The sequence below is a fragment of the Calypte anna genome, chromosome 1 (assembly GCF_003957555.1).
Source record: "Calypte anna isolate BGI_N300 chromosome 1, bCalAnn1_v1.p, whole genome shotgun sequence".
Classification (NCBI taxonomy): domain Eukaryota; kingdom Metazoa; phylum Chordata; class Aves; order Apodiformes; family Trochilidae; genus Calypte; species Calypte anna.
In genome coordinates this window covers 103,474,198-103,498,496 of record NC_044244.1, presented here as the reverse complement: position 1 = coordinate 103,498,496, position 24,299 = coordinate 103,474,198, and the positions used below count along the sequence as shown (strand labels likewise).

The following is a 24,299-nucleotide window of genomic DNA, read 5'->3' as shown; positions in this document are numbered from 1 at the left end:
TTATTTTATTGAAGACATGAAGTCAGTCACAGATTTCTCCCTCAAGTACAGAAAATGTGACAGTGATTTTATACTGTTTGAAAGACTCCTTCTTTACTAATTAGAACATGGTGGAAAAGCAGATGATCCCACAACAAAGAACACACAGGACTACTGAAAGCTGCAAAATAATAATCTGATGTATTTACAAAGAAAGTGTGGTATCAGAATTGTCCTCTAGAGGGCCTATCATGTCACAGGAACACTCAGAGTGATGGAGCATTAATACTACATTTCGATTTCGCTTTTAGTTTATCCTCCCACAGTTCAGCTGGATCTAGAAAGCTGGTATTTTTAAGCTTCTCTTCTTATTATACTGTATTTTAATTAAAAGGCCTCTCATGAGACTGCTAAATAAAACTAGTGCCTTCTGCTTAATAATGGAGCAGTGTTATACATACCTGCTGCCACAGAACCATCAGATTCATGTTATTCTTGCTTAGCAAATCTGCATCTATTTGAGTAAATTCCCTCAAACACTTGCTAACTGGTTTGTCACAGCCTGTAACTACTGTAAAAGTAATAAATGGATTAATGGGTGACCTCTTGTGGCACATACATTTCCATATTTTGCTCATGGCTTGAAGAGTTTTAAAGACAAAACAAACCCAGCATGCTCAGTAGATGGGAATGCTTTAAGAGCTCAAAAATGAAAATTGAAAGAAAATGACAAAAAAAAAAAAAAGAAAAAAAAAAAAAAAGGAAAAAAAAAAGGAAAAAAAAAAAAAAGTCATCATCACGCTCCTATTGAAACCAAGTAGGCTGTAACTACGTGTAAGATTTCTAGTTAAGTAAAACCTGTCTGCAGGTGAACCTATGAACAAAAAGCTTTGTCTGCAAATCCTCTTTAAAACAAAGATGAGTCTTTGCCCTCTCTCCACAAGTATGACCATTTCCCTGTGCAGATCAAGTGCTAGAGTCCAGCGCTCTCCCTGCTCAGTATAATCACTCTTTATGTTTAGAACCTCACTTTACAACAACTTTTGATTTAAGGATTAAGAGTAGCTTGTTCCCTTAAAGAACTAAAGGCCTTCTCTTTTCTGCATTTTAACCGCTGAATGTTTCCAGAGGGGCTTTCTCTTATATGAAGTTGGAAAGTATGCACTGTGATATATTTATACTGCTCAGTAACACGCAGGGGCAAAACCCAAATCACAAAATTTTCAGCCATCAAAAGAAACAGCCTAACAGGCAACAATACAGAAGTTCAAAAGTTGCAGCCTACTTTTTACTGAAGTACTGTCCATAGCTCAGAATTCAGGATACATTCCAATTCTTCCTATTCATTTGCACCTGGATCTGGAGCACGCATTTGGCTTATGAAACTTAAAAAACATTGCTTCAAGTTCAGAAAAATAATTTTAAATAAAAAATTACACACCTTTGTATTTTAAAATAGGTCAGACTGTACAATAATTCGGAACTATATTTCAACTTGCATTTAATTTCTAAACAGGGACTACTGACTGTGATTAACTTAAGTCTTCAGTTGACTACTGTGCAGGTACGAGCACCCTGCAGATCAAAGCATTAAAAACCCACACCAAAACAAACTACTCTTTGGGTGAGGGCTATGTTTTCAAGTTTTCAAATCACCTGATGGGGGTGGTAGTGGGGGAAGAAGTTTGTCTTCACGTTTTGCTAAATGGCTGGAGTTAACAATATCTTTCAAAACAGGTAAGTAGTTGCCCTCATATATGCATATTATCTACATATTACAATGAAATAGTCATAATTGGCTTTTCACCTAAGCCAGATCTAAACCTGGATCTTCTTCTTCAGCACTGATCTTCAGTTCGGTCTAGTCTTAGTTTCCTTTGCTTATAATCACAGAAGCTATTTTAAGAACCTGATGCTTTGTAACTCCCAATATGTCTTTTGGCTCTGCTTGATTAAATGAGCATAATTAACCTGCTTAACTTTGAAAGCATCAAATGCCATGTGGTAGTTCAGCAGAGAAAAAAGACTGGAAAGGACTGAGTTCAGAAAACCGATCAGCCTGCTTGCTATAGGGACTTCATTTTTTTTGTTAAAAGTGCTGCAAAAATTACATTGTACAGCTGTGGACACAGGGTGTTTACCAGTTTTAACCTTTCTCACCAATTTCAGACTGCAGACCATAGAGACCTTTACTCACAGCTGCAGAAGTCGTGGTGATCCCTTAACTTATACTGAAATATATGCTGTTACAAGATCCAAATTTAAGCAAGTCTCAGTTCTTTGTAGAAAATCATGCACTATATTGTACTGCCAAGAAACAAAAGCTTCCAATTCTGGTAAAGGTAAGAGCAGCGACTGCTCTGGTTTATATAGCAAAGGCCTCAGGCTCCCACTTTCAGGTCCTAGTGCTTAATTATCTTTCTCTGCTTGCAGGGATGCTGTAGCTAGTGCCACTGCTGTCACTGGCTGTGCGATGCCATGGAGCTGCATCTTGGCAAGTTTCTTCTGCTCACACTCTGTGACCAACCGGTTTAACTCCGCGGCGCTGTATCCAATCAGAGTTTTCAAGTCGCAGACAAATTTGTACACAAACCTCTTGCCTTGCACTTTGCAGATCATGTCTCCATCATAGTAATACCTGTAAAATGAAGGAGGAAAAAAAAAAAAAAAGCCAACATAAACAAACCACAGTAATTATTTCATAAGCTGCAGAAAAGTGCCAGATCAGAAATTAAGGTCTCCAAGCAGTTTAAAAACAAACTGGGAGGATGCTGCTTTAACTTTTACATAGTGCTTTTCCATAGTATGAAAGTGGTGTCTCCCCCTTTATCATAGTCCTTTGCTGTCTTTACTTGTCTCTGATTTTCTGAGGGTAAAAAAATTCATGTTGGAAACAGTATGAAAATGAGCATTGTGGCTTCTATGCTACTGAAAGCAGGCATTCTCTCCCCACTGTTTTCAAAGATGGAAGTAAAACTTTAAAAGCATAGCTTGTTTGTATTTTTCTTTTTTTACATAGTTCATATGCTGGCAAAATTACTTCCTTTATCTTTATTTACAGCTGAAAGCAACTTCTCTAACTATGAACATTTTTTACATTGTGTCACAGGAGAGTTACCAGAGTAAGCAGAAATGCAGCAAAGGTAACAAAGTCTGTATGAACCACTGTACTCCAGAGACATCATAAATCTTCACACAACACCAACAGAACACAAGTCAGAATTTAACAGTTTTGTTGCTGTTCTTGTCTCACTGCAGGAATTCATAGAATGCATGCTACATTTCTCATTAAGGACACTCAAGTGGCTGGGGCACAACTTGGACTTGATTAGCTTGACAAGCTTGTGATAAATTTGAAAAAACCCCAACCAAAGCGAAAACCAATCAACCAAAAAAACCCCACAACACCTTAGAAAAAAAAAAACCCCACATAATTTAATTTTCTCCAAATCATCACTCAAGGACAGTACAAAACATTCCATATTTCTTGACTGCCTAATACTCAGTCCTCTGAGTGACATGCTCATAAAGAAAAGATGATTCTCATTCATCAGCAAAATTAAGTCAATTAGAAGATTAATTTTGCCTCCTAGCTCTAATAGAAAAAGTGTACTGGATATTCAATCTTTTTCTTCAAGTGTCCCTTCACTACTGGATAAACAGATGCTGACTGCAAATATTTTTGCCAAGGTGTATGTAGCATTAAAAAAAGCTGCTCTTTTTCACCCTTGTTCTAGTTTCTATACTGCCTGCTTTTCCTACAGCTGGATAGAAGATCTTGCACGTTTCTCAACAGTATCAAAATAATTTTCTGTATCAATCAACAACTGACAGAGTAATTTCAGTACATTAGTAAACAAAACATTACCATATTTGTTTTAATAAAAAATTCAGCTTGAAAACAGTGTTGTCTTGGAAGCAGTAAGAGGCATTCAATATCCCTTCAGACACTCAAGTGTTAGAAAACACGACAATACTGATGCAGCTGCCAAAATAACACTTTGAGGAATGTGATTTCTGTAATTCTGTGACTAAAATATAAAACTTCTTTAATAGTGATTTTGCAAATTACTGTGCAGACATCTGTTTAATATCCCAGTGATAAGAATATTATTCTGAAGTTCTTCAGCTGCCTTTGAGATCTTGTGCAGTTTGTTGCCAAACCTAAAAACCATGAGCATAATTTACATAATTTTGATGTTTCAAAAAATGTTCACATATACCTTCGATATACAAACCCAAGAATTCACAAAAACAGCCTGGAAATCTGTGAATGTTTTTGTAACAATACAGACTGGGAAGCAGCTCTCCTGGAAAGGCCCTGCTTTGGGCAGGAGGTTGGACCAAAAATCTCCTGAGGCCCTTCCCACATGAGGGATTCTGTGATTCTATGAAAAAAAGCAGCATTCTAATTTAATATATACATTATGCAAGAACCATACCAGACCAGATAAAAATCTATCCAGAAAAGAATATGAACTCCAACAGACCAAAAGTGGATGCCTAAGGAACAGCATGAAACTAAATACATAAGGATGTAAGTAAGGATGTATCAATGCTCTTCTTTGGTTTCAGTGATCTAGGGCTCAGGAACTTCTACAAGTTGTATTTTTCCATATTTAATTTATTTCCAAATGTTTCTTTTTTATTAATCTGTTCACTCTCAAACACAAAAAATAATTCTGGAATCCAAAATATTGTGCCTACAAACAAAAGGGAACCATTAAGCCATCAATCTGGTGCCTGCCAGTCTGTTCTATGCTTCTTGTTCATGTAGATGAGATACTGAGCAGTCACTCCTCACTGACCCTGCCATTCATGGCCTTCTAAACTTGCATCTCCTACAGTTAAAATCCTATTCAGCATTATACATGCTGATATTACTTGAATCCTTCAAGATTCAAGACTAAAGAAGGACAGAATATGGAGACTTTACCATAGTTTCTCACAGAGGTGGGATTTTAAAATTTAAGTTGATTTCTTAAAAAAAAATTATCTAGCCAAAAGTGGAAATGCTGAAAAGTAAATCTTACATCTCAGACTTCAAACAGTACGCAAATTCAATGATAGAAAGAGTTCCTATAACTGCTCAAATAATCTGCAAAACTAGGCAATAAATACTTTTCTTGAAAATTAATAAAGAGAAACAGATTTAACCCTAACAGAACAAGAAATTAAAAGCACAGTCTTAACGATTTCAGAGAATTTGGATAAATCTTCAGATTGTTCCAAAGAATCAGAAGAAGCCCAAAGAATCAGGGGAAAAAAAGAGGTCTAAAATTCAGGTACTTGCATTCCTCCCTTTCCTTAAGTGCATCCCCTGCAGTGATTCAATGACAATTCCTTTTACCAGTGTCAAACTACAAAATCATGACAGAATGAAGACAGCCTGAAAAGCATCCACTTACTCAGATGATAAAATTTCACTGTGTCGGAATCACAACTGTTGAAACTTACCTGTCAACTCTATTTTAACATCCCCACCATAAGAAAAATTGAATGGATCAATGAATATTTGAACTTAGAAGAAGTTTAGTTACATACAGAAAAGTACTAACATTTACATATTTAAAGGAAATTATCACTATACCATAGCAAGAGGAACGTGATCAAGTAAACTGTAAATTATAAACAGAAGTCAATCATTCAGATTATACATATATTTACGTACACTTTGCCAGTAATTAATATTATTTGGCACATTACTGAAAGCTTAAATGCTGAAGATACATAAAAAAGAAAAATCTTTCCAAAAGTGAGCTACCCAAATCAACCATCATGCCAGGGTTCAACAATTTTGAAAAAATAAAGTGTATTTTCAAGAAGTTGCTGTACTAGTCTTTAAAAAAAAAAAAAAAAAAAAAAAAAAGATAAAACCCCTGATACAATCTGTACAATCTGAGTACAATCTGATAGGAGGGAGTAGCTTCAGAGGACTGCAAGTCTTGCATCATGATACTGAAGTGGCCAAGTGAGGTAAATCACCTCACACCTGATCAGTTCCTGAAGTTTCTTACCTCAAAGCTCGACTGAGCTTCTCATAGTTCATTGTGGGCTTGTTTTTGCGTTGTCCCCATTTTTGAGCAACCAGTTCAGGTTGATTCAGTTTGAACTCTCCTTCATCTCCAACCCAAGAAATACAGTCCCGAGCATCTTTGTCAGTGAGAAGTTCTAATAAAAACTGCCACAACTGGATCTGGCCATTGTTTCCTGTTGGATAGGGATAACGAGATCCATTTCAATTCATCCTTTTTACATTCCCCTCACAGCTAAAAATTTTCAACCAACATACTGAAGCAGACCAACAGAGAATGTGTAATGGAAGGAAAACCTGAGTTTGATTAATTTTTTCTAATGATTCTTTTCTAAACATTTTCCAGCAAAGTCATTGCTATTACTCTATTAAAAAAGAAACTGATGAATATGAAAAAAAAACAAACAAAAACAATCACAGTTTTTCTGTCCCTAGAACTTAAAAAAACAATCACAACACTGCATTAAATCATTTAGACACATCTATCCTTAAAACAGAACAGATTTAGCATGAGCTGCTTATTCGTCTCCAGGCATATACACAGACATTTATGTATCAAGTAGAAGTCTTTCAAAAAATAGTTTTGTCTCCAATTTTCAACATGAAATATTAGAAATACAAAAAACAAACAACCTCAAACTTCAGCTTGCATCAGTGTAACATCTTTCATGTCCAATCATTAAGATTTCTTTTTAAGTCAAGTGACTGCAGTTAAATTTCTGAATTCTCAACAATATACAGATAGCAGACCTAATGTCTAAAGGGACAAACACAAAGTATTCCCCACTGATTTCAGCCTAGGAATCCTGAGTGACAACATAATGGACTTTCATGTTTAAAATAAATTAAAATTCAAGGGAAATGAAAAGATTTAACAGAAAAACTCACAAGAGTGGAGAGAACCAAAAGTAAAATGAAAACAAGAAAAAATAAGCTAAAGAAATTAAGACAATTTATTACCAATCAAAGAATATGTGTGAAGAACAGCAATTCCAAAAATAAACTGCACTTGTTGTGCACTTTTCCACAACTTGCATTCATTTAACAAAACAGGAATCTGGACCTTGCTAAATTCTTAAGTCACCAAACTGGTGTAGGGACAAGTCGACCAAATAAAGCAAGCAGTGGCTAGTCTAGTTGTATTCTACAACATACAGTTTATTTTCTCCCCTTTTTGCAAAAATAAATTGGGAAAAAGTTAAAAGCTTGAACAAATGCTGTGAAGTCTTTTGAGAGGCTTGCCTGCTAAGTGACAGGAAAAAAACATTTTTATGTATCACATTTACTGCAGGACTCAAAAGCTGTGACACAATTGAATACAGTGCCAGGTCTGTAGGTGCTTCTGATATATTCTCTATATACAGCCCCCTTCATACTACATGAACTCTACAAACCTCACATGTGGCATGACAAAGACATATTCTACAAAGCTGTAACTCTAATTAACGTGTAGCTGTTTACTGCATTTGCATTTACAAATAATGGAGCCAATACCTGTTCTGTTCCCAGGGGAACTTCTATCTTCCCCAGAGATCCTTGGAGCTCTCTGTACTTTAGCTGCCTTTGCGCTGGTGTTTATGACTTTAATGGTGGTTGGGGTAGCAGGCTGTACAGATGCTGGAATAATCTGCACAGCTGTAAAGCAGAGAACATTGCAGAACATCAATTATAAATTACTGGCACAGAAATATGCATTTATTATTTATTACCTGTATTATCCTAACATCTAGGCGCTAGGTGTTTTGCCTTTGCTAAAAGGGCACACTCTCTAAGTCACAACATCAAGAATAATTTAAAGACTTTTAGCTTCTACAGTAGAAATTGGGGTTTTAGAACTGTAGTAGAGAGGCTACATTGCAGATTAAACACCAGCTTTAGTTCACTATCATGTGTATTACATGTTTCCATTTAAAAAACCCTCTCCTGCCTTTGTTTTCATCTTTATGCTGTTCCCATATGACCTACCCTAATGCACTTTTCTCTATAGTCACTGTACAATCCTCCATACCTGCTATACAAACTGCAATCAAATACCCTTCTATTGCAGTGGTGTAAGATGATAACAATGCCCCACCCTAGCTGGCTTTAACTAGACAAAAATCCAGGAGGCAATACACAGCCTATAACATATAAGCTGCTTACAAGTCTTTTGAAAATTGATTCATTTTAATAATTGATTACACTACTGCAGATAGAGGAATGAGTTTGAAATAACAGGAAAGTTACTTTCATGTATTTTTTCTAGCATAGTTTTATAAACAAACTGTCTCTTCCATGCTCCCTTTAAATTTCTGGAAATGCTTTCTTTTGAAATCATAACATTTTAGTACATCTATTAATTAATGCAATATACAACATGAAAAAAAGAGGTCCACAACTGAGGACCTCAAATATGCATCCTAGACAGCTTATTTCAAGACAGCAGAAAACATATCATCCAAAACAGAAATTAGAAACTTTCATAGTTAGGTCATATAAACCATATAAAAATGTTTATACATATAAACATTTTGCTTTTAAGTGTCCTCCTCCCCTCACCATGGAAAACTACTCTCATGAGTTACTTGTTAGATGTTGCACTGTTACAGTGCTGAACTGAAGCACAGAGCTAAATCAGCAGCCAGTTAACAGTGTGAATTAACAGCAGGCAGAAATACTTACGCTGATCAATAGTAACAGTTGCTATTTCTCCAGAGTGCTCTTGGCTAGCCAACACATCTGCAAATGAGGGGGAAAAAAATGAAAGAGTAAGTTTTTGTCTAGCCTACAAACTTCCAGTCACCTGAAGATCAGCACTTTCATACTTCACAGAAGGAAAAAAAAAAAAAATTGGTGTCACTTTGCAAAAAACACGCATAGTTCATGGTCCTGTAAGCAGAGACATTTAACATCTGTCACTTAATTTTCAGAAATAAGTATGCACCAAATAATTTTCAAAGTATTTCATGTGTTTTCCACCCCCTAAAACCTTGAGCTGTGTCATGTAAATGAAAATGGAAAGAGCTTTTGGTCTGCAGAGTTACATCCAAGCACAGCCAACCCGAAATGCACATACATATTATTGTATTTTGCACATATAATGACTAACTTATTGGTTGTGTTGTGTGAAATCTAAGGATTTCATTGCCTGTGCTTAATAATCTTCACTTCTATACAACAGAGATGTACATTAAATAACTCACAATCAATATTTAACTAGAAAGCTGACAAATTCAGAAGACAAACTAAAAATCATTATTAAAACAAAGGAACAATCATTAGTTACTAGTTCCTCCCTCTTCATTTTGAAATTTAATGACAGGCAAACAGTGTTTAGTATGCAGACATGTTTCACAACAGCAGACACCTCTTGTTATCTTGTTTTGATGCCCTCATTTTCACTGCCAATACTAAAGAGAGGAAACACAACTGCTCAGAATCAGTTTCATCTTCAAAGAAAGGAAAAGAAAAGAATAGAAGAGGAAAAGGGGAAAAACAAGAACCAGTCACAGAAAAATCTCCCGTACACTTTCGAAGAAGCTCCAAATGGCTCCAGAGGATTTCTCCCCGTGGGACACGCTGGAAGAAGTCTTCTTGAGTGAGGCTGCAAAGCTCCCTCCCGGGAATGCTGAGTGCATTCAGGTCAATGTCAGTCATGCTGAACTCCTTCATCACCCACACCACCCAGTGGAGCACCTGGTCTGTCGACCACTGCACGGGGTCTGGGAAAAGAGAGACAAAGCTGCAAGTTACCCCGTTATGCACTGCAGGGCTCCTTCTCACAGAAGACACAGCACTGGTTTTTACTGTAACTGACCATGAGGATGAAATACAAGTGGGTGCAGATCATACAAGTATAACCCAGAGTTCATTTCTTTGTATGACCTTTCCTGAAGGCCTTTAAAAAAAAAAAACTTTATTTGGGGGGTTCTTGTTGTCTATTTATTTTTGAAAAAGTGCCTGCTTCTAGGCCAGTCAGTGCTGCTATTCAGGTAAAGTCCAGTGACAGCATATTTTTAATTTTATAATAACTTCTGTAAAAGAAATGACATTAAGAAATGTAGTTAACCATGACCAAATCTGACTGGATGAAAAGCTGACTCTTCTTAAAATGCTGATAGAGTCATATAGCTTGGTGGGGAGATGGAAAGGGCAAAGAAGAGATTTTCTTGAGCTTTTACATCAGAACTATACCTGACATTTCATAAGCACAAAAAAAAAAATTTATCCATAGGTCTTCAGTTTCTAAAAAGAGTATTCTCTCTCACACCAGATGCTCTTCAAATATGTTGATCAGCATCTGTTTCTGGTGAAATATTACATTCTAAATTCAATCACATTATCCCAGTTTCTGAACTACTTAAAATCACCATCATACTGGGTTTGCCTGGAATGGATTTTTTCTATAATTTCTTTCTTCTATAATTTTCTTTATAGAAGACCATAGCGGTCTGTGTTTTAGGTTAGTGATCAAAATACTGTTGGTAACACACTGACATTTTAGCTACTGATGTGGAGTGATTGCAAAAGCAAAAGAATTCTGCAAAGAGCAACAGGCTTGGGCTGGCTTCAACCGATGTATTCCTTACAGGCAGCAGGGCACACAAATTTGGGATGACAAGCATATTTTATAGACACTGGTACTGGGAATCACATTGGTATTGTGATTGCTGTTGCTGTATTTTTCTAAATGTAACTCACCTTCATATTGCATTTCTAGTACAATTTGTTTCACTCTGCTAAATCAGAAATCTCATGTAACAACAATCATCTTGAAATAAATTTGATGTTAAACATTACACACTCCAAGAATGGAATATCTAAAAGAACCTGGTCAGAGAGTATTGGACTCTGATATGAGGCCTTCCCTGTTTCTCACTCAGCCACCTTAATGAATAGGCTGTGAGTACACAAGAAACTGGGAGGGGACACAGCCAGGACAGCTGACCCCAGACAGCTAAAGAAATTTTCCATGCCATACAACATCATCAGCAGCAATAAAACTCAAGTTCTTCCAAAGCAGCCCTTGCATGAAGCCTCCCTGGTCATCAGTCTGCTAGAGGGGAGTGATGGCTTCTTCATCCATTTTTCTTATCACCCTCCACCCCCCCCTCCCCTCTCTCCTTTTTTCCCCCTTCACTTATTAAACTGTCTTTATCTTGACCAACACTTTATTTTTTTAAATTCACTGTGATCCTTTTGATTCTTTCCCACCAGCCTTTGAAGGGGAAGTGAGCAAGTTGCCCCTTATCAGCTGGGAGCAACCCACAACATGGCTCAGCTAATAAACATGCGTATATGTATATGTATTTGTATATGTAAGATGCTTTTTCTAAGATAACAACAAATAAGCAGCTTGCCAGGTATCTACCAGAATATTTATAATCAGTTCTGAATCATCTTTTTCTACTATGATGAAGCAGAGTACAGCTTTTCATGCAAAATCTTGTTTTTACACCATAATCAGCCTCAGCATCCAACAGCATATCAATAATTTGTTTTGATTTTTTTTAGAGGCAATGCCCACCAAGTACTGAGTCTAGCTCAAAGATGCATATGAAGAGCTTTCTCAGTAAGACACATTTTTAAAGAGGAAAGGAAGAAGAAAACTGCTTTCAAAAAATGACTAATGGTTGCAATGACAAAAACGTTATGAAGCAAAATATTATTTTAATAGAACTATTAAGAGCACTGATTCCCTTTATTTTTAGCCTCCTCTTATGCAGGTATTCACATTGTACTTACACATACCTTATGAAGCCTTCTCTGAGCTATTGCATTCTGAGGAGCACTTCAATTATATCACCAAAATTAATTATCATTCATAAAAACCCATCAGTTCTTCAAATGAGCTAAAGAACCCAGCCCCTGCCTGAGCACACCCAGGGAGTTGTGTCTCATTACCATAGGGTATTCCAAGGCGCTCCTGCTCCTTCCGGTAGCCTTCCAATGCTGCAGCCCATCGTGTCACTTGTTCAGAGGTTTCATCTGAAATTGTTGCAATGTGTTTTGTTCCATCCAAGGTTATGACCTGAGCTTCCTCAACAAGGTGAGCTTCAGCCTCTGCATGATGGGCGTCTGGATCAATCACCACCTCCACGGTCTCCACAGGCTTCACAATTTCAAGGATGTTTAACTTGGGCTCTATACCTAAGTACAGAAAGAACAAACACAAAGCTTAAAGATACCAATGCAAATATAACAAAAACATTGTTTTAAAGCTCTCTGACTAGTAAATGTTAGCATACTTAGGAAAGAAGCATGACACAAAAGGATCAACATGTTACTGCAAGTGTCCCACATCATCATGAAATACTTAAGTATACTCTTGTATAACAGAGTAAGGAGTATATAAAGCTGTCCCTCTTTCCTTCTCCACTATTAAAGCCTCCTGCTCTATTTAGGTGATCCATTTGAAGTATTTTGAACAGAATGTTTGGCATGTGGGCATAAAGAACAAGTATTTTGGTCTGCAGGATTTATACAGAACCAAAGGAAATTAAAAAAGCAAACCCAGAAAGTCGGAACAAAGCATCCACCTCTTTCCCCCAACCAAGAGGCATTTATTTCAGCCTTTATAATATTTCCCCAGTATCTCTGGGATCTACACACAAGAGTTAACATTTCATTTCAGTATCCTGCAAAAGAGGCAGTGTCTTCAATAGCTAGTTAAAAGAAAGCTAGAAAAATATGCAGATGGCATAAAAAACTTTTTTCCCCATGGCTCAAAAGAACACCAGAGCCAGAGAAACAAGTCCATTTCCCTGTTAGTGATCCAAATATCTTCCTTTTATTATCCATGACATTTATTTTCTGATATTCTGTCATGCCATACTTAACACACCTTCAGCAGACAACTTTCTGGTAAGATGTTTAAATGTCAAGTATCATGGCCTGAAAAACAACACTAAGGATTGTTCTGAAGCTACACAAATGTACTTAATACGCTGAGGTGTTTATTTTAAGGACAGATAGAGAAAGAGAGAACAACAACAACAATCAAAAAAAGCAGCTTCCTGTGCTATATGGTCATGCACCCCAGTTTTGTACTGAAGAAGAAAAAAAACACCAAAACCCACAGTAAGAAAATATAAGATAATAGTGAATATTACCCACATCCTTTTGAAAAAGAAGATCTGAACACTGTATACTGCAAGTTACTGGCCATGAATTAAAAACAGTTATTTTGCTTCCCTGAGGGTTATCTCTACTTTATTTTTAATACCAAAAATGTAGTTTACTCCCCTTTGTAAGGAGAATGGAGGATTCAACCTAGCACTAGTCAAACTGACACTTGGCATTAAATGGAAATTGTTGGTCTTACTTAATACCACTAATAAAACAAAGGCTTTCTTCTGTCTAACCTACACTTAAACTACAAGACAACAAAATGTCTGCCCCAAAGTTTTCTAATCTGCTTTGCTGACATAAATCAAATCAGATAATCAGATACTCTACTCCAGTAGAAACTTCTTGTCTTGTTTTGCTTTGCTTTAGTGGCTGTTTTTTTGATTTGGGTTTTTTTATTGGTTTGGGTTTATTTGTTTGGGTTTTGGTTTTTTACTTAAAAACTGATAGTAGAAAAAAAAACCCAAAACATTTCAAACAGCACCAGTCCCATGTTATTTATTTTAATTACTATTACTTATAACCACAGTACACAATAAGAGACATTCTAAAGCTACATGACCATTCAGTGATTTTCTCAACTTTACAGCTAGGAAATGTAGGGTATCAGGTTTGCTCACAAGCGCTCCTACAATATTAATTTGTCTGTACATCAGACAAACTCAAATGTTTACCTTGCCTAGATATTACTTGCACACTGAGTTGCACTGTTCCATCTGTTTTTACACCTTGGTCAAAAAGGCTTCGATCTGGGTCCAGCTTGACAAAAGAGAAAAAAAAGTTAAAAATATGTATTAAGTCTCAGTTATACGACATTTATTCTGTTTTAAACTTTAGAAATACTTAACACTACAGCAAATTTTCTGAAGAAGTGTTTGAATGTTTTTAGTACTATGTAGACAAAGTACATGACAGAAAGAACTTTAACAAAACTTGAAACTTGCCATTCTGTTCTATAAGGTAGTTTCATTTCCAGGAACATTTTTAAACCTAAAAAAGCACTTGAATACCTGGGAGTACATTCAGTTTGTGAAAAGTATCTTCAGTTCCTTTTCTCAATTTTTAACACCTTCATTAACATTCTTGTATTTAAAGTATGGTTTTTTCTGGAGAAGCGACACATGTCTGATAGTAACTACAAATGAAACATGCAGCTAAATACAAAGCAAAGTTGATAGATAGTTCTTACACAGTTACACTGCAGAAGTGTAACTTAGTTACACTGTCTAACTGTAAGTTACACTACAAGGTGGTGATGCTTGTAAACACAAGGGGGGCAAGTGCACCTGAATAGTATAAAAACCTTCTCACTTTATTCAGATTAAAAACGAGATTAGACTCATGGAAGTTCAGACATCAACAAATGATGTGGGCTACCTCAAGAGAAGACAGTATTGTTGTTCTCATTCATCTTTTACTTGCAAGTTGGTAACTATTTGCTCTCTTACCCAGGAACCCCAGAAGTATTTTGATTTTATTCACACTGAATTAGCACATATGTATCGATGGGTCTGATGATAGTGAACCTGATATAAAATTAAAGTCTTAATTGTAATTATATACCAAATGAAGCATGAATTCCAAGAAAAATAGAAGCAACAGATGAAGCATGCAAAATTCTTCTTTAAGAGGTTAAACCTTTTACAGTTTTTTGATTTACCTGGATATCTTGAAGGCAAATTTCGTGTGCATCCAGGGAGCACTGCAGTCTGGGTTCCAGCAGCTTCTTAAGATTTCCAATCGGTTCATTGATGTCAATAGCTTGACTTACAAATTCTGCTGTGGTGTAGGTTTGCTCAACAATGCTTAAATACCAAATTAATACAAGAACTCATTACTTACATGCTAATACAGTAGGCACAGGAAATCTTAAAAAGAGTTAGAACTACATAAAAAGTAATACTGGCACTGAGATCTTAATACCATGCAGAAAAACTGTTAGCTTGAGCATGAATTACTAAATTTGGTCCAACTGATTGTACAATTATGTAACTCTTCTTTTACCCTGTTGCTATTAGTAAGCTACACTAAATACCAAGATTATTTTCACTGTTTTAAAGATATTTAGTAATGATTAGTATATGCTATATTATTAACTTGCATCTAGAATAAACTAATTCTATTTGTCTTGCCTAGACTAAAAGATACTCAAGTTAAAAAAAGCAAACAGAAAATTTACAGGGAAAAAAACAAAACAAATGTCCACTCTTGTACAGAGTAATATTTTTTCACCAGTCAGCACAAGGATAAGCTTAATGCACACATGAGACAATCAAAAGGAATTACAGCAACATGGAGACTTAAAGGAAACCTTAGTTTCATGTCATGGCTGTCCTGCACTAAGATTATGGCAGTATGGGCATAGGTATTCAGAAACATCAATGGTATGGGATTTGTGTCTTAACAACCTACATTTAAACAGCAGGAAATCAGGATACAGGCCTATTTAGTTTGTAAGTAGCAAAAATACGCAAGGAGCTCAGAATAGGTGAAACTAGTAAATAGTTTTGAATCACTTCCCCAAAACAGGTTCTAAAGAACATGTCACCTACCAGCCTTGGCTAGTTCTATTCAACCCATTAACTCCCTCTGTGCTTTCAAAAACAGTTGCAAAAATTAGGAAGAAAGCATTAGGAAGGAAAAAAAAAACCCAACCCAACCAACCAAAACCAAACAAAAAACCACAAAAAACCCAAACCAACAAAAAAAAAAAAAACAAAAAAAACCAAACCAACAACCCAACCCAACCCAAAAAACGGTTTGATATACTCAAGCCAAAGGATAGCACACTTTGCTACCTATAGTTTCAATGGTCCTAACAACACTATTGTCAATAGAACATCACTTCCACTCTGTTAAAATCAAATTATCCCGTGTAACAGTAGAGCAATAGACTAGAAAAATCAAAAGGTTCATCTGAAGCTGAAAGGTTTGCAACATTTGTACTCAGACATTTTGCTACAGCCATGATCTTTAAGATTCCTTCCAACCTAAACCATTCTAAGATTCTATGAAAGTAGGGGAAAAGAACTGCTGAGAGCATAGCCAGGGGGAGATGAAATGTTTGGGATGAAAGAAATTAAGACTGAAGAACGTGATAGCACTACACTGGTTTCCTATAGAGGCTACAATCCAACTTCGAAAAAAGCACCATTCAGTCAGACAAGAGACAGAAATACAGGAGAGAACACCAAACTGAGAACTTCTTATCTAGCAAGAAAGCTGAAAAACTGTGGAAACAATCAACAGAAGGATTACAGAGATCATACTGAGCCCGTTACTTCTGCCAATGTAAAATTACTTCTTTAAACTAGCTAGAAAACACTTCTACTTATTTCGTAACCATGGCCACCTCTGAAGCATTACACAATGCCCACTAATAAATCTGAATAACCAAACTTAGTATGTACAGCCGTTAATCTGAAAACAATTAGAAAATAAATATATAAATTGCTGCCTAAGAATGCCAAAAAAACAAAGACAGGCCATACCTTTCTTCAGTGCATTCCTGTTTCTCAGTTCCATCAATTTCTATTTCTATCAGCTCCTCTGCCTCTCTCTTAGTCATGGCTAAAACGTCCTAAGAGCAGAGCTACAAACAAAAAAGATTTTTTTGGTAAGTCACAGACGAACAAAATTAGATGATAGTTTGTGTTCTATCAAACATTTTAAAAAATCAATTACAAGGACAGCTTTTTAAAAACAAGAATTCACCTAAAAAGTAAAGCCAAAAGCTAACACAGATTACAGATTTCACAAGATGGATGGCAATACCTATTCCCCAAACACTCTAGGTGTAAATCTAGGGCTATAAGTGGACATTAGCACAGAGTCCCAAGCTTGATTTTCTTGTACACATCCACATTTACTGAGCTTTTTTTGTTATGGGTCAGCTAAGGCTCTTAGTGACTGCTTGCAAAGAACTTGGGAAAATTATTTTAAAGGTATGCAGGGGTTTTTTGCCATTTAGATTCAGCTACATGCTACCTTTTGTGATTTGAAATATTGCTTCTGAAAAATGTGGACAAGCTCAATTAAATATCCAAAAGAACTGACACCTGCATGGTTACAGCTGATTTGGTTGCCTGTTAAAGGATTCTTCGAAATTTTTTCAAAAGATGTGAAAAATTGAAAAAAAAATTTTGAAAAAATTTGAAATTTTTTTTAAAATCCTGGGCCCAGGCCAGGATTTTTTTTTTCCTTGCCTTATTTGTAAGTTACTGAGAAAACTACAAAGACCTGCAGAAAGAACTCACCATCTCCAATGATTTGGGACAGAAAATCTTCAATGTTGGTAAATGCAAAGTGATGCAAGCAAATGATTTTTACGGCATGGCAATTGTATAGAATGTATGGTAAATATAGAATGTGTAGAATAGGTAAGGCATGTTGAAGGTCTTACAGACTGGACTCCAAATTGGTAGCTGGACTAGTAACTGTACACTCACTCTTCAAAGGCAGTTTGTGGTTGCATCTTGCAGGTTCTACTGCATTTCTGGTTACACTGGGGAGGTAGGAGAGGGGAATACAAGCACAGACAGCAAGTACAGGAAGAGTAAGAAAGATGGTCCCACTGAATGTAGATGCAAGAAAGGGAGATCAGAGGTGGAAAGAATGACATTATGAAAACATGTAAAGTCACTAACAGCTCAGAGAAATCTAATGGGGAAAATTACTCACTCTTTCCTACACTAGACTCCTGGTGATATAAACTTTTCATGTGAAGTCTAGCAAAGTTTGTTGCTCCAGGATGATGCAAAAACTGAAAGCATGCATAGATTGAGATGGGACTAAGCTTTCTGAGCCTTACCTGAAGGCTGCTGAGAAACAAGCAGCCTAACAAACAGCCTGGTTTTCTAGGAAGGTCAATGTGGTAAGAATCCCACAACAGCAGTATTTGTTTGGAGAATGATATAAAACTGTGCTTGATTTGTGGAAGTTACAGCCAACTGATTCCCACTGGTTTTTAATTTTTCCTAAAATCTAAAAAGCCCTAAGATTTACCAGTTATCCAAGAAAAAAACTGACTCTAATGCCTGACACACACCTCCACTAGCAGAAAAGAAGGCACCTGTTAACAGAGCCTGGTTTTCCCTACACAACAGCCCAATGCTACACTGGTGCCTGTTATAGTTTGGCGTTTGCAATCAGGGAAGAAACTCCAGTGCTCTTTTAAGATCTTTTTCCCAGAAACACAAGGAATCAAGCAAATAACAAGCCAATCATGACACGGGCAAAACCTCTACGCTAGAAGTAGTAAAATTAGCATTTATTATCCTACCAGGCAATTGTGAAATAGGGGCAACTACTAGAACCTGCAAGCACTATCAGGTGCTACTGAGGCCAATCAGTGGAGACATTTGTGCCTCCGAGATGCTCAGTGCTCACGGGACACCTGGCACCCCCCCATCCCTCTTACCATTAAATTGGTAAACACCAACACAAACAGCCAACAGATCTTTTACAGATCAGCTCTGGCAAGTTATCAGACAGTTAAGATTTAAGACAAAGCCAGGGGACCACTGAACGGGGCAGAGGCGCCAGACTTCAAGCGTTTCCTTCCTTCATCGAGAATCAGGAGTTAGAAAATAAACCCCAACCGGGAGAAGAGGTTGTGCAGCACGTACCTGGCCGAACACCAGGAGGCACACGAAGCAAACACCCTCTTTACGTTTTCACCCGACAGAGATTTCTACATGTGCAAGGAAGTTTCTATACCCCGCGGAGGGCTCACGGACCCCTGCCCGGCCCGCCTGCCTCGCTCCCGGCGGGAGGGCTTCCCCCTCCGCCAGCCCCCGCCGCGCTGCCCCAGCGCCTTTCCCCGCGCCCCGCCGCCTCCATTTCCCGCTCTCGGAAAGGCCGGCGCCCTGACCCGAGGCCGCCGAGGCCGCTCAGGACGGGGCTCCCCGTCCCGATCCTCCGGCGGCCGGGCCGCTGCCACGGGCCCTCCGGCGGGCAAAGCGGTGCCGCAGCCAGGCCGGCGCAGATCCGCGCCCGGACGAGGCCGCTTCCACCCCGCAGGGCCACGGTTCTCCCTCCCGCCACCCCGCCCGCTTCCCCCCCTTCTTTTCCTCCTCTTCCTCCTCCTCCTCCTCCCCGCGGCGCCTCGTCGTTGTTTGAACCCGAAACGGAAATGAGACTCGCGGCGCCGGGGAGAAACGGAAACAAAACACGGGCCGGCCCGACTGGGCCGCGCCGCGCTCACCCGCCGCCGCTCTCGCCGTCCGCCGCCCGGGCCCCGTGCGGAGCGGCTGCCCGACACCTCCCGCCGGCCGCGGCCCTCGCAGCTCCCGCGGGTCCCGCCGCCGCTGCCGCCGCCGCCGCCCTGAGAGGGCCGTCGCGCGCTCGGGATTGGGCAGCGGGGCCCAGCGCGGGCCCGGGCGGGGGAGGGCGCACCGACACCGCCACCCCCCGCGCCGGGGCTGGAACTACAACTCCCGGCGGCCTCCGCGCTCCGCCAATCCGCGGGGGCGGGGGCGGGGATGGTGCCGCCGGTCACCCCCCCCTCTTCCCCCTCACCCTCCCTTCTCCCGGGCCCTGTCCCCTCACCCGGAAGCGTACCGCCTGCTTCCGGCGGGGAGGCTGAGCGGTGCGTGATTTTTTGTTTTTTCCGCGCTCTCGCTTACCCCACCCGTGGGGGCAGCAGCGCGGTGGGGCCTGTGCGGTGAGGCGGAGCTGCCGCCGCCGCCTCCCGGGGTTCCGCGGGCGCGGTGCTCGGGGCTGTGGCGGTAGGGACGGGGCCGCTTCCCGGCGTGCATTGCGCGGGGGGCGGACCCGACCCGGGTGGCGGCGGCTCTCCCAAGGTGACTGGAGCTGGGCCGGGACGGGACCTGCACCCTGCCTCTCCCGGTGCTGGTGGGTCCGGTGGGTGCTCGGGGCGGTCCCTCCTTGTCTATGTACGGTCAGGGGACGCCTGCGGCCACGCCGGTTGCAGGGGGGGGGGGTTCCCGGGCGGTGAGATGGAGACAGGGGCGGGGGTCCCGGCGGCCGGCGCTGCTGCTGGCGTTGGCGGCCTTAAAGTTGTTACTTTTTTTCTTTAAATACGGCGAAACCTGAAACTGGGGGTGTGTGTCGGTGTTGGGGTGAGGGAGGGACAGAAGGTCGCGGCGCGGAGTTGGCCGGGACGCGCAGAGTGTCCTCGGTGCTCCTTGGGGTCAGCGGCTCCGGGGGGTTCCATCCCAGGTTGCGCGCTGGTTTTAATACTCTTTGGTTTAAAGCGCGTCTCTGAACTACGCTTTTAGGCTTCTTTATCGGTGTGTACTTCCCAAAGAGCTAAGTCTGTGTTTCTGTGGGTTTTCTTCGGTTGTTTTCCAGCGGACGCGTCGGTGTAATCATGATTCTGCAGCAGATTCTGCGGCTTTCTTCCCTTTTTCGCTCTGCTGTGTCCGTGCACCTGCGCAGAAACATTGGGTTTTCTGCTGTTGCCTTTAATAAGGCGAAAGAGCTCGATCCAGTTCAGAAGCTCTTCGTGGACAAGATCAGAGAGTACAACACAAAGAGCAAGTAAGTAGAGGAAATGGTTTTAAGGCTGATGGCAAAAAGGGGGAAAAACTGATTCTAAAAAATGCTAAAACATGGTAGTTTTGTAATGTAGTCTCTACTTAAAGGTTGTTTTGCTTTCCTGCAACACTTATTGGTAGCATCACAAGTGAGAAGGCTTGTTGCTGCATACTTAACAGCAGGTGTCCATTTCTCCCCTTAAAAGAAACCAATGTAATTCTTGAGGAATTCAGTACATTTTTCTTGCACAGCATGTTAGTTTTTACACATCTATGTGCTAAATAGGAAAAAAAGACCAACCCAAAAGCTCACACTTTGTCTGGGGAAAACAGCTATTCTCAGGTCTTGTTTCCAGAAGCTGAATGGCGGCTATAGCTTCCAAAAGCAGTTGAGAATTAATGGAAATGTGAGGCTGATTGATTAAACATCTTAAGTTAATGTTCAGTTCATTCAAATGGAATTTTAGATTCTTGTAACGTTTGAATGAATTAACAGGAAGCTAAAACTATAGCAATTCTGTGTAATTTATTCTTGGGAAGGATGTAAGTCACTTCTTAGTTCTACTGCAGGAAAAGATCTATTTCCACACCTATGAACTAGCCTGTGTAAGGAGGAATAATTTTGGTGGCTTTACCAACCATAAGTGATACCTGTGTTGGTACAACTGAGCACTGGTAATCTAGAGTTACTATTTTAATTATTTTGTATTTGTAGCCCGAGAAATTCCTATGAATCTGTAGGAACACAAGCTGCCCTGTCTCCTACTTTTGGGGTTTTTTTATTGTTTAGTATTCAAAACGTGTCCTATTTGCAAGTTAAGCTTTACTAATTAGCTTTACTAAGCTAATTCAGAAATAATGGAGGTACAAATCACAGTATAGTTGGGAAGTCATGCCTGGAATGAGTGAAAGTAAGAGCCCTGAAAGCCTGGCTACTTAGTGTGTGTCTGAAAAGGCAGCTTGGATTTTCATCTCTGATGGCAGAAATCCTGTACTTGAGAACCTTGGTAATGTGTAAGGTAAATAGGCCCTGAGGTGTTACATCTACTTTTGTAAGCTATTTTAAATGTTTAGCTTTCATTGGTTAAAAAAAGGTTTTTAGTTAATAAATGGCCATGAAAATGTAGAATTTCCACAGGAAGTGTCAGAACTGAACTGTCAACCAGACTTTTTAATGTTTTTAGGCAAGCTGGAGGGCCTATTGATGCAGGCCCTGAATTTCAGAAAGACATGAATGAAGCCCTTGCTAGACTTCAGCGGGCATATGGTGAAGGAGATCTAACCAAGTTTCCAGATTTTAAATTTCAGGGTGAGTTAATAATCTTACAGAATTTCTAATTGCAAGTAAAAAGATGTTCACTGACAAGTTTTCTTATTTAATTCCCATTTAGTTGTTACTTGGACCATTCATTTCAGTGAATGCCCTTTGTGAATCTCCTTGCTTTTGTACAGTACACATCTGCTTCTGACTCCTTTTTTTGATTGCCTTTTCCAGTAGATAATGTGGACTTATTTAAACTGATACTTAATGAAACTTGCAGTCAGATCAGGCTATCTTAAAGGTAATTAACAGGCCCTGAAGAAATAGCCTAGGGCCTACTCTTACATTCTTTTTCTCCTTTTGAAGAGATTAGCAGACTTTAATTTGATTTAACTGAATTTGAATTTTTAATTTTAATTTAATTTGAAAACCAGTTGTCTCTGTCATCTAAATTGCATTTTGTAAACTTTGTAAGCTCATCTGGAAGGTTTGTGATTTCAGGAAAAGAACACAGAACTTTGCTGCTTAGGATTACTTTGTGACCAGATTATATTAAGCCTTTTTCTTCAGTTATTTGGCTATGACTCCTTTTTGACTGCTCTTAGGTTTGTGTTAGCATGTTTTCACATTGCCCAGGTTGATTACGACAAGAAGAAAGTTTGTGACTATTGTTTTGTCAGGAATGCAAACCAGCTGCACAGACTCTGCCTTGGGACACAAAGGCGACTGTTTTCTTTTTTCCCCAGACAGGGCTGTTTCTATTCTTTGTTTCTTTCCTCATTGCTCAGCAATTTTAGCTAAACTCAGTTTTTGCAGGATTAAGGTGTCTTTTCTCACAAGCTGTAAGCAGCTGGTGGCTGGGATTTGTCAGTCTTTTGAATCTGCCACTGGGTTAGGATTATGTGGCCAGGTTGTGGTAACGGGGGCTGCAGAGGTTGCCTCTGCCAGGCTGTCCACACATCAGACAGAGCCAGTTCCCTTTGGCTCCAAAATGGACCTACTGCAGGACACAGCTGGCCTGGTCAGAGATGCTGGTGGTGCCTCTCTAACAATATATTTTAAAATAAAGGGCAAAAAATACTGTCTCTATTTTCAGCCCTCTTTTGGTGGGAGGGAGAGAAGGAGAGAGAGCACAAGGCTTGGCAGGCATCTGGCAGCCAGCCCAAGGTAAAGCCACCGTAGTCCGTGACTTATAGTTCTGATCAGAAATCATAAGTTAGACTAGGAACACACCTAAAATATGTTGGGTTTTGGTGGTATTTCTGTTGTATTAAGGAAAAATTTGGTGTCAAGATGGCTAACGATGCAAACAAAACAGAGCATCTGTAAAGTAGAATCTTACCTTCTCCCCTTCCAAGTTTTAGGATACGGTTTCTTTCAATTCAGTTTTATTTCTGTGTAATAAGTGAAACAATACATACTAAAGTTCAAGATTTTTTAGTAATGAATCAAACTTTGTGCGACCACACAAAAAGAACAAACTAGGGGGAGACTGTTCTTTCACCACTGTTGTCTGTGTTAGTAAATGCCTAATGAAAATGTAAAAAACTTAAATGGTTAAATGAGTAGAAACTTAATTTTTTGTCCTAGTGAAGACTGCTGTAAAACAAGCCTTATTTCTCAGACTCTGTAGCAAAGAAAACACATTAACAGCACATCTGACAAAAGCCCTAACCCTTCTGAGTTTGCACCTTTGACATCAAGACCTCTCTCCTTGAGTGTTTGTATGTGGAGAGTTTTTTTTGCTGAGTGGAGCTGAAATTATGCACTGCATTCTGGTAATCAGCTATAAGACTAATGAAAGAAGACCTTGGTAACTTGACATCAGAGCCATGTTGCAAATACTAGGGTATGTGTCCACTAACATTCTGGGTGACTCATTCACTTTCTCTGCTGCCTGCTTCCATCCCTCAGATGTTGCTAAAAGCTCTTTTGGCAGAATGTTACTGAGGTACAAGTCTGTCTTAAACCTTATTCATAACTCCTTTAAGGTGGAAAAGACCTGTCTCCAGCATAGTTCATTGTTTAGAGCTGCCCACATTCAGTCACACCATTATACAAACAAAGTGGTGATGTAGACTGCAATGTACAGGGACTTGCTTTGACTTGCCAACTTAAAGTTTAGTTTTCTTTGAATAACAGATTAATTGTAGTGTTCAAGGCTGGAATAAAAAGAGACTAATACGACTTTTCTCTCCCCCTTTCCTCCTTTAGAGCCCAACTTTGAAGAGACTCCAAAGTGATCTCTGCAGGTTGTACAGCAAAGAACAGTGTATATCAATGGAGTTGCTGAACATGGCACCAGTTGTGACTTAATAAATGCAATGGTTCAGTTTGATTTCAGCCCGTGAATTAGTTCTTAACGTTATGGTGACCATAGTTTGCTACGATTGTCAGCTCTTCAAGTGGTGGAGGAGGC

At 39.4% G+C, this 24,299-nt stretch overlaps 2 protein-coding genes across 10 annotated transcripts; one reads left to right on the top strand and one right to left on the bottom strand.

The window, feature by feature from the left end:
* Window positions 1–753: 753 nt before the first annotated feature.
* GABPA (GA binding protein transcription factor subunit alpha) lies at window positions 754–19,835 on the bottom strand. 5 transcript variants are annotated; one of them, XM_030469389.1, is made up of 10 exons: window positions 19,747–19,835; window positions 16,612–16,712; window positions 14,781–14,925; window positions 13,795–13,879; window positions 11,897–12,142; window positions 9,520–9,714; window positions 8,675–8,731; window positions 7,508–7,648; window positions 5,997–6,189; window positions 754–2,617 (listed from the first exon to the last, which is right to left on the bottom strand). In XM_030469389.1, exons 2-10 carry the CDS (start codon window positions 16,686–16,688, stop codon window positions 2,389–2,391), a joined length of 1,368 nt encoding a protein of 455 aa, XP_030325249.1. In that variant the 5' UTR covers window positions 16,689–16,712; window positions 19,747–19,835; the 3' UTR covers window positions 754–2,388. The 5 variants fall into 5 exon arrangements, with proteins under 5 accessions (XP_030325249.1, XP_030325247.1, XP_030325251.1 ...); XM_030469387.1 differs by lacking the exon at window positions 19,747–19,835 and adding an exon at window positions 19,326–19,405; XM_030469391.1 differs by lacking the exon at window positions 19,747–19,835 and adding an exon at window positions 18,993–19,011.
* Window positions 19,617–24,223, top strand: ATP5PF (ATP synthase peripheral stalk subunit F6). 5 transcript variants are annotated; one of them, XM_030469394.1, is made up of 4 exons: window positions 19,617–19,709; window positions 20,435–20,623; window positions 21,804–21,928; window positions 24,095–24,223. In XM_030469394.1, exons 2-4 carry the CDS (start codon window positions 20,454–20,456, stop codon window positions 24,121–24,123), a joined length of 324 nt encoding a protein of 107 aa, XP_030325254.1. In that variant the 5' UTR covers window positions 19,617–19,709; window positions 20,435–20,453; the 3' UTR covers window positions 24,124–24,223. The 5 variants fall into 5 exon arrangements, with proteins under 5 accessions (XP_030325254.1, XP_030325256.1, XP_030325259.1 ...); XM_030469396.1 differs by lacking the exon at window positions 19,617–19,709 and adding an exon at window positions 19,835–19,923; XM_030469399.1 differs by lacking the exon at window positions 19,617–19,709 and adding an exon at window positions 19,873–19,984.
* Window positions 24,224–24,299: the final 76 nt, after the last annotated feature.

What these genes read in the sequence shown, in the direction of transcription:
- ATP5PF (XM_030469394.1), top strand. Translation starts at nt 20,454, where the DNA reads ATGATTCTGCAGCAGATTCTGCGGCTTTCTTCCCTTTTTCGCTCTGCT. An exon ending in GAGTACAACACAAAGAGCAA is followed by an intron (nt 20,624 to 21,803) that starts GTAAGTAGAGGA and finishes TAATGTTTTTAG; the next exon opens with GCAAGCTGGAGGGCCTATTG. An exon ending in TCCAGATTTTAAATTTCAGG is followed by an intron (nt 21,929 to 24,094) that starts GTGAGTTAATAA and finishes TTCCTCCTTTAG; the next exon opens with AGCCCAACTTTGAAGAGACT.
- GABPA (XM_030469389.1), bottom strand. Translation starts at nt 16,688, where the DNA reads ATGACTAAGAGAGAGGCAGAGGAGCTGATAGAAATAGAAATTGATGGA. An exon ending in CAGGAATGCACTGAAGAAAG is followed by an intron (nt 14,926 to 16,611) that starts GTATGGCCTGTC and finishes TTGGTATTTAAG; the next exon opens with CATTGTTGAGCAAACCTACA. An exon ending in AACTGTTACTATTGATCAGC is followed by an intron (nt 7,649 to 8,674) that starts GTAAGTATTTCT and finishes TCTGCTTTACAG; the next exon opens with CTGTGCAGATTATTCCAGCA.